We start from the raw sequence: 9,077 nt of genomic DNA, 5'->3' as shown, positions 1-9,077 counted from the left end.
CTGTATCTATGTTCATTACAATGGAATGTGTTTGGGTTATGTGCTCTGTTCAAGGACCATCCCGTGGACCATCAGAAGCCGTTAGGAGCACCTGGGATTGTGAGCCTGGGAAGATTCTATGGGGGGAGGGATCTCGTTTGTACCGAGGGTTTTTAGTTTGCATTTGGCGTGCTTTTTCCATTCTCAGCTTTCTTTGTGATCCTGCATGCTATTCTTTAATAAATCAGATATCTTTGTGATCCTGCTTATGAGTCTGAGGGTGTTTTAGAATAGGCAATCCTTACAGGTTTTTGTATTTATTGGACACAGTCTAGAATATTTTGTAAGGGATGGACTAATGATTATTTGCATTGGTGTTGCAGGAAATTTGTGGGCACTTTAGTTCATATGTTATGGTCATGTTCTTCTTCATACTTCTTATGGTGACAGAATTATTGAGAAAACTTTGAGTTTTAAAGGTATACATATCATTTTAAATTATATACCAACTATTCGAAACTTAACATGCTCTGAACAAAGTTGGGATTTTCTGTGGAGTCCTCGGTGCTCTCTGAGCTTGGTTGTTTGCTTGCAGACATTTCATTACCCGACTAGGTAACATCAGAGGAGATTTTCATGCTCTAGGAATAGCGAAAAGAATCATCTTTATTATTTTATGTATGTTTGTTTGAAATTGGACTATTTTTTTAAAGAAGATAGTGCACACCTATATTGAGGTGCAGGAATTGGAGCCTAAGAGTCTGACAAAGTGCATCTGGGCAAGAATATAAGGTGCAGGGGAGGAGAGAACAAGAAAGGCATTGTGGGTGAACTATAGGTTGCCAAGCCAGGCAGAAAGCCTGGAGAGTGTCTTCTTGCACCAGAGTGGAGAATCTTTAAGGATGGGATCCGGAGCAAGATGGGAGGCTTCAACACAGACAACTATTGGAAAACCAACTTGTTCCAGCCTGCAGTCCCAAAAATTCCCTTGTGAGCTCATTGTTTCCTTTTCCAGAAAGTTAAAGAAGAGAATTGGCTCTCTCACATTTGAGCTAACTAATACTAAAAAGATAAAAAGAGATAAAAGGAATGGGAACTTCGGGAAATGAGGTCATCTTGGGATCAATATCCTACAGAAAGAAAAAGTGGAGCAGAGTTGTACATGCACACTCGATTTCATGAGAAGCACTTTCAACAAGTTAAGAGAACTACCATGGACAGAAATTCCTCAGGCCAAGGTGATCCCATGGACAGAAACCCCCTAGAAGGGAATCCTCTGGCCAAAGGGAGCCTGGGATAGTTAGGAACGTCTGAAAAAGAAAATATGGAAGTACAACTATATGCCATTCCAATGAGGGGAAAAAAATGGGGCAGCTGAGGCAACTGATGTGGATATGTAGGGAGCTTTTGCCTGTGCTAAGGCTTAAAAGGAGAGCCCGTTTGGACCAGTGGTGAAGGCACCAGACTGAAACCAGGATACCGTGAGTTCCAGTCCCACCTGAGGTAGGAAAGCCGGCTGGGTGACCTTGGGCCAGTCCCTCCCTCTCAGCCCTGGGAAGAAGAAGGCCAGGGCAAGCCACTTCTGAGATCTTGCCAAGAAAGGCTCAAGTGCAAAAGGCTTTAGGTTTGAAAGTGTGGCTTCAAGCAACCAAAAGGGCTTTTGTAGCTGTACCACTAGAAAGAAGATGAAAAATGAAAGGCTGGGGGTGGAGTGGGGGAGGGAGACATTGCCTGGAGCAGTAACAAGTAACGGAGAGGGTAGAGCAACCCAATGGCTGCTGTGCTTCGGTCTTCTCCCCAAAGGGGAAATGCGTCCAAGCGAAGCGGAGCAGAGCAGCCGCAACCCAGGTAAGGAAAGAGATGGCTGGGAGCACCTGGCTATCCTTGATGGATGTGAATCTCCTGGACCAGACCAGTTACACCCAAGAGTCTCAAAGGCATTCGGTTGCCATCTCAGAGTTCTTCTCCGTGCTCTTCGAGAAATTGTGGAGGACAGGCATGCTGGTAAGAGGATTGGAGAGCAGCAAATGTTGTTCTTGTCTTCAAAAAGAGGAAAAGGGGGATTTGTAACTACCAAGTGGTCAACTTGATGTCAGTATTTTTTTAAATATAATTTTTATTTTAAAAAAATTAAAAGATAGAAACTAACAAGAACTAATATAAAGTAAAGAAAGAAAAGAAAAAAGTGCAAAAAGAAAGAATGAAAAGAAATAGAAAGAAGTCGCTTCTGATTTTCTTTATAGCAATTATAAGTACAAAAATCAAAATTACCTCTTACTCTATGGTTAAAAAAACCCCCTCCCTTTTCTTCTATAATCTATTTTTTCTAATCATCAAAACCATGAATCATAAGTTCATTTTTTTCTCTTTCATGCAAAAAGTCTATAAGGGGTTTCTATTCAGCGATAAACGTAGATATTGTCTTTTCTCTAATCAAGGAAATCCATTTAGCCATCTTTGCATGTTCCATCTTTGCCAAGCATTCCTCCACTGTGGGTAATGCCGAACCTTTCCACCTTTGTGCATATAATAATCTTGCTACAGTTATCATATATAAATAGCTTGAGGTCGATATTCAACAAAACATTCAGACAATTTGTGAGCCCTGAGATCTCAGCCCAGCATCTTAGGAGGAAGTCTGAGAGTTAGCACCACCCTGATTCTATATGGCATAAGGGGGGACAGATGGAAACTCTGGCAGGCTGTTCCTATACCCTGCAACAATCAAGGAGACTTCCATCGTCCTTGTAGTATCTGTTTCCTGAACTGACCTACCTCAAAGGACTGACAGTTCCTGTCTAACCTGCACTGGCCAGACTCCACCTGGAATATTCATCCAGGTCTGGCATCACGTTTTAGGAAGCCCGTTGACAGACGGGAGTATATCCTGAAAAGAGCAAGGAAGAGGAGAACCCTGTTAAGGTTGATGCCCAGTCTTGTTGGTTTTTGATGTCAAGACCATGTAGTTATTTTGTTGAAATTACACATTGTAGCGATGCTGTCGCTGTTCTTACAGCATTCTTGCATGTCTGACTTTACAGTTTTACAGCACATGGTTTGCCCTGCAACTTGCTTTTAATGGAAAGCAGGCTAAAATCTGATTGATCAGCTTGCAGATTGGCTGACTTCCTTGGGATTCCCGCATAGGGTGTGGACTGTTTTCCACAATTGCAGTGGCTTCCATTATTAATGAAGAACTGATGGGCAATGCTTGGAGGTGTTAACTTGCAAACTGGTTAAATATTTCTGCCCTTTTGTGGAAGTGCCTTTTTTACTCTGCCGAAGAAAAAACAGGACTTTTCCACGGTGCTGTAACTTCCAGAACTCCTGTGCATGGCAAGACCTCTGGGTTCAAAGGATAAAGCCAGGAAAAAGGAGCCATCTTTGAGAGACCAAGTAATTCTTCTGTTGGACTGATGGCCTGTTACTCTAGCGGGGAGGCCACCACGGGCAATGGGGAGGATTGCTGGGAGTTGTAGTCCTGCAGCTGGAAGGTTAGGGTTGTCCAGGGCTGAGCTCCCATTCTTTTTCTTTGCAAAACCAGAACTATGTCAAAACTTCCCAAAGGTGGGCACTGCCATGAGAAGCAACTTTCAATTTCCCAGGGATGGGGTTCAAACCATCCCTGGGTTTGCTTTTTGTCAGTGGGCCGCATTAACTTCACTGAAGTTGTTTTTGTCCCTGTGGATCCCTTCTTTTTCTTTAGCAAAATTCCTACACTCCTCTCTCTCTCTCTCTCTCACACACACACACACACACGCACACGGCCCTAGTTGGACCTGGACATGAGACTTTTCCAGGGGCATCTGCAGACTCTACAGGCAAGTCCCTATGGTATGAGGTAGTGATTGTATGTGGGATACAAACCTGCCTTTTCTGCTTGGGATGTAGTGATAATTGAGCACAAACTAAAATGCAAATCTGAGATTTTTCTCTCTGGGGAATGTCCTGTCTCTCGTTGACACAAGTGCAATTAATGTCTTAGCAGGACAGATTATTTTAAAAAATCAGGGAAAGGGATACATTGTCCTTCAGCTCAGGAGACTGAATAGATCATGAATTCCTTATGCTATGGATAACACTGTGCCAGCACCTAGTATATAGTGGTTCACATGCAAAATGCCAAATACTTCACATCACCAGCTCCATTCATGCTGACTGATCACAAAGAATTCTGGGTAAATATTCTCAGTATGGATTTCCTAGTGTCTTTCATTCCCAGGCAGTCCTTTTGGCTGGGGATACAGAGTGCTGCTGTTTAATGTATGGCTAAAAGTTGCCGCAGGGCTTACTGCCCAGACAAGTCTCAGCCCTCTAGATCAAAGCAGGCTTTAACAGTCAATAGAAACAGTTTTAATACACTGCAACCTGTGTCAATCTCAGGTTCTTTCACCAAGTTCCTGAAGCATAGGGACAATTTGGGAAAACTATTTTCTGCAAGTCACTCTCCTTCAGGTCAAGCACAACTCCTGGGGACTTAAGGGAGGCATCCACACCATTTTCCTGTCAACAGAAGTGGTTTGCCACTGTCAACTTCTGGGATGTTTTCTTTCAATCCCAGTCTGTCCTATTGCTTGGTATTCTTTGTATGCTTGTTTTCAACTCAGTATATCAATCATCCTTGAATGAAAAATATTATCTGAAGTCAAGAGATAATATCCTGATTCCAAGACTAGTAGAAACTATAACACTGGGAAATGGTTACTTTTTAAAAAATAAGAGAGGAAAACAATGAATATTTACTTTTATTATTTGGTCAGCAGGAACAAAATAAATTAATTCTGAGACACACTTAAAATTGCCTTCATCAAGTGCATTCAAATAATCAGTGTTTTTGACCAATGAAAAGCACACCAAACGTAAACAGAAATTTTTTATTATCTTAGATGCAAAATGCTGGATGTTTCCTTCATCAAAAATCCATTTGACTGTAGTAGTAGAGCTGTGTAGTGTTTGCCAAATCCTTGACCACAGGGCATGGCTGTACTTTTAAATGCTTTTAGGAAGGACGCCCTTTGACAAGGACCAGATGCCATTTCATCACCAGCCGCCTTATTCCTCTGCTGTAAGTTTCCAGATACTAAAGCACAGTAAATAGAGGAAGAAAGGCAGACCGTTTGGTGCCTGCAGCTCTGTTTATATCTGGAAGCATTCTGTTTATAAGTCAGTAACAAATGGATTTAACAATGAATTTTTTCTTCTGAGGACATGGTAGCCAGATACCCTACTAAGACCCTAGTCCTGTTTTTTAAAAAATAGTCTGGGTCAGCAGTTCTTCACTGCTTTGCACAACTGCGTGTCTATTCACTCTAAGTTAATTAACGGGACCCGCTTTGCTTGGGCAAATAAAACTGGATCTTAGCCAACCTGAGTAAAATGAATGTAATGATAATATTCATGTTAACACATCCCAGTAAGATCTCCAAAAGCTACACATTTAATAGATCATGAAAAGTATAGCCAACACAGAGAGATGAATTCTCTTTTTATATAGTTATATAAGAACTATATAAACTAGTTTTATAACTATAAAAACTAGTTTTATAGTTATAGATTTTATATAACTATAAAAACTAGTTTTATAGTTATATAAAATCTATAACTATAGTTAACAAGGTTCGATAAGTCACAGTTAACTTTGCAGTTAAATATTGTACGTTCAAGCCAAAGTCTCCCATATTAAGGTAAAACAGGAAACTAAGATAAACCATAAATTTCTTCCCAGAAGAAGCTTCTCAAAAGCTCATGGTATATAAACAGTCATGGTTACCTCTAAACATCCAATGGCTTCCCATATGCACAGTATCTGAATTTCATTTGTGACTTTATATGCTGTGGTATAACATAAAACCTGAAAGTTTTCTGTAGCTGTAAGGGAGAGAGTTCATGCCCTTTCTTCTTATCTCTTTACTCCAACCTTCTGCTCTCCTCACAAGGCAACCATTGACAGTTTATTGTAGCCAGCATGGGTCAGGACATCATGCCACAAAACGCAATTCACAAGGTGCTATCTCAGAGCACATTTATTTCCTACTTCCAGGTCATGAGACTTCGGACACACAAAGTTCTTATAGATAAAAAGAACACTTACTTGAAATGGGAACTCGGCAATTTCCCATTATGTGGAGCGAATATAACCTTCACAGACCACCATTCCTAGCAGCTGTGCATTTTGATATAAAACATGACCCCCCTTCATGATTTCCGTGTGCTTATTTCATTAATCATAAGTAATCTAATCTACACTGTCCTCTTTTGCTGAGTCTGGCCAGAGAGGAAAATGAAAAGAACATACCCACTGCTCACACCTTAAAATGAGAGATCTTTTCCTACTGTGTATATGCAGTAGAAATGTAAGCAGGCACAGTTTTCTAACAATTTATATTGTAGCACTTTTTAAAAAATAGAATTGAAAAAGTATTCTAGGCTTTAAGGAGAGGGGAAAAAAATCTGCTGAACACAAAAATGCAAGCAGCAAAATGAAGGCAAATGATGTCGTCGTCGTCGTCATCATCATCATCAGATGGCTACAAATAGTTGCAAATGGAATATCTCAGACTTCCAGGGACTAAGTCAGCACTGAGCTGAGTAAGTACAGTGTCTTCATGTTCAGAATGGTTTCTTCAAGTATCGTCTAGAGTTCTGAAGGCAGCGTTTGCTGGTATTTGAAATAACTGAAATGGTCAGGAAACAGCACAATCAACAGGTAGAGGCATCATATAACACAGAGATGTGTTCAATATTAAATTTTCAAAACCAGAAACAGAAAATACATATCAAAACCCTTCTGCCTGTTTCCATCACCTCCATTAATACATATGTACAATTTTGTCTCTAGGAAAGGTCCATAATAGCATTGATTTTGTGGTGTTTTGTTGATTTTTTTAATCAAGTTGGAAAAATATCCAGCAGATCTAATCGCAGGATCCATCCTTCCATCCATCTCGCCATCGTTCGTCTACAAGAGAGCAGTCAAATTCAGGTTTCCCCAGCTTCTTATTTACCTCATTATGAATCCGGCAAAACCACTGCGTCAGATTATGTCTGTTGCTGGCATCAGGTTGATTTTTTCGTATTCTGTGTGTCAAAGGAAACCAAATGCAGTCAGATGCTGCTTTATTTTGCATTCCACCCCACTTCATCACAAGGTTCCTGGTTGGAAACAGACAGCTGCAACAGTTGTGAAATGAGTTTACCCCCTATCATGGATTTCTTTCTGCTATATGTAATGTCTGCAACACTATTACAACCCCAAGAATACACTTTAATGTATTGGGGCAATACCAATAAATTGGGGAAATTTGTTACCTGGATCTTGTACAGCTAGACTCAAGATTGGGGCTTAATAACATTAATTTGGGCTTAATGTGAATGTTTCCATGAAATGAAACATTAAGCACATGAATGGTTTATTAGCTAAAAATAGATAGTCGTGGCAGGTTCATCTTTTCTTTATTTGATAGTTCATTGTCAAATAGTAAATAAGGCATAATTATACAAAATAAAATACCTTATACAAGCCTGCTTAATTTTCACAGTATAAACAAGTCACAGAGGTAGAGTTTCTACTATGCTAAAGTTAAATCACCTCATAGCAGAAAGTTAATTCCTTTAAGGCAAAGAACACACAAACCTCAGGCATTCTAAAAAAAACCCTCACCTATTCCTGAAATCTTCTCCACATTCATCACAAGGAAAAACTTTAGAAAATAATTGGATAAACTGTATCATTTCTTGCTGCTGGATTTTACTGGGCCGGTCAGGATAAAATGCTGCCATCGTGTGTAGAAATGACCATGAACATCTCCCCAGTTCTTCTTTGTCTAGGGGGCAATCAGATGTTGATTCCTTGACATTTGTTTCCTAGTTGGAAGAACACAGTACTCATAAGTAGAAGTGAAAGGAGACAAATCACCTACACATTATGTAGACATCACTGTATGCTTTTTAACTATGGTTTGTTAAATATGCCATCATTAGCTAGGAACATACGACATCTTAAATCAAATTTCACAATATAGCAGATTTTTGATGGAAGGGGGACCTGAAGCAGGTTCTCAGAAGATGGAGTTTGCCAGGCAAGTTTACTTCCTCTTCCTTCTCCTCCTCTGGTTCAGAAAGCTGTACAGACCATACTGTATAGCACAGGCCCAGGAAGCTCCTATGTCCCCTTTTAAGAATCCTCCCAAACAGATGTTTTCAAAAAGCCACAAACGAAAGTTGATTCCCACAGCATAGAGGTCTGCAAGATTTCTACAACCTCTGAAATTGGCAGCATTAGAGATGCTTCTTTCCTGTGGCTCCAGTGACATGAACTCCCCCAGTAAAGAACTGGAACGCATGGATGGGGGTGGGGGCGCCTCTCTGCCTGTATCATTCATTCAGCAGAGAGGAGTAAGGGGGCAACCTGGAATTATGAGACCCTACAAGCTGGGGGGCGGCCGAAGGGGCATTCAGCCTCCAACCAGCGGCGGGGAAAATGAGCTGTACCTATGCCAGAGCGGGGAGGGGGCGAGAGGTGACCCTCCCTTTTCAGCCCCGGCTCCTCCTCAGCCCCGGCAGCCCGGCCACCCGCTTCCTCACCGGGCCCGCCTGCTTCTTCTGCTCCCGCATCCAGCTCCTGAAGTCGGTACAGGCCCGGCAGGGCGGCTTCTTCCGCCTTTTCTCCTCCGACGGCGGCTCCTCGCCCGCGGGATGGTCGCTCGGAGAGCCCGGGAAGGGGAAGGGGAAAGTGTGACCGGGCCGCCCCGGGCTGGGACTGGGCGCCGCCATCTTGCCCCCGCGCAAGGCATGCTGGGCCGGAGGCGGCCCGCCGGGCGTGGACCGCCGCCGTTGCCATGGCGACGAGGAAGCGGAGGGTATCGGATGCAGGAATTGAGCATCCCCGATCCGACAGAGCCGAAAGCTCCTCTTTATGGCACGGCAGAAGGCCTGGACTGCTATCCAGCCATCTTGGGGGAAGGCCGTTTAGACTTTCCGAGAAAATAATGGAAAAGGAAGGTCGTGCTCAGAGGCAGAGTTTTCCATGGCCCTGGCTTGCTTGCTTGCTTGCTTTATTTATTTATTAAACAAATTTATAAGGCTGCCCAACTCATACA

General features: G+C 42.1%; 1 protein-coding gene across 1 annotated transcript; it reads right to left on the bottom strand.

Annotated features, from left to right (window-relative positions):
- Window positions 1–4,711: 4,711 nt before the first annotated feature.
- GFER (growth factor, augmenter of liver regeneration) lies at window positions 4,712–8,763 on the bottom strand. Its single transcript, XM_063314836.1, has 3 exons — window positions 8,563–8,763; window positions 7,640–7,842; window positions 4,712–7,056 (listed from the first exon to the last, which is right to left on the bottom strand). The coding sequence occupies exons 1-3, from the start codon at window positions 8,749–8,751 to the stop codon at window positions 6,894–6,896; spliced, it is 555 nt and encodes a 184-aa protein (XP_063170906.1). The 5' UTR covers window positions 8,752–8,763; the 3' UTR covers window positions 4,712–6,893.
- Between the last annotated feature and the right edge of the window lie 314 nt (window positions 8,764–9,077).

The sequence above is a fragment of the Candoia aspera genome, chromosome 14, assembly GCF_035149785.1.
Source record: "Candoia aspera isolate rCanAsp1 chromosome 14, rCanAsp1.hap2, whole genome shotgun sequence".
NCBI classification, from domain to species: Eukaryota; Metazoa; Chordata; class Lepidosauria; order Squamata; family Boidae; genus Candoia; species Candoia aspera.
The sequence above is the reverse complement of the archived record's forward strand: the minus strand, read 5'-3'. Positions and strand labels throughout refer to the sequence as shown.

Bases quoted from the DNA above. Each gene is read 5' to 3' on its own strand.
- GFER (XM_063314836.1), bottom strand. From the start codon at position 8,751: ATGGCGGCGCCCAGTCCCAGCCCGGGGCGGCCCGGTCACACTTTCCCC. The intron at 7,843-8,562 runs GTGAGGAAGCGG...TCTTCCAACTAG, and splicing joins AGAAGAAGCAGGCGGGCCCG to GAAACAAATGTCAAGGAATC. The intron at 7,057-7,639 runs GTGAGGGTTTTT...TTTGACACACAG, and splicing joins GGAGAAGATTTCAGGAATAG to AATACGAAAAAATCAACCTG.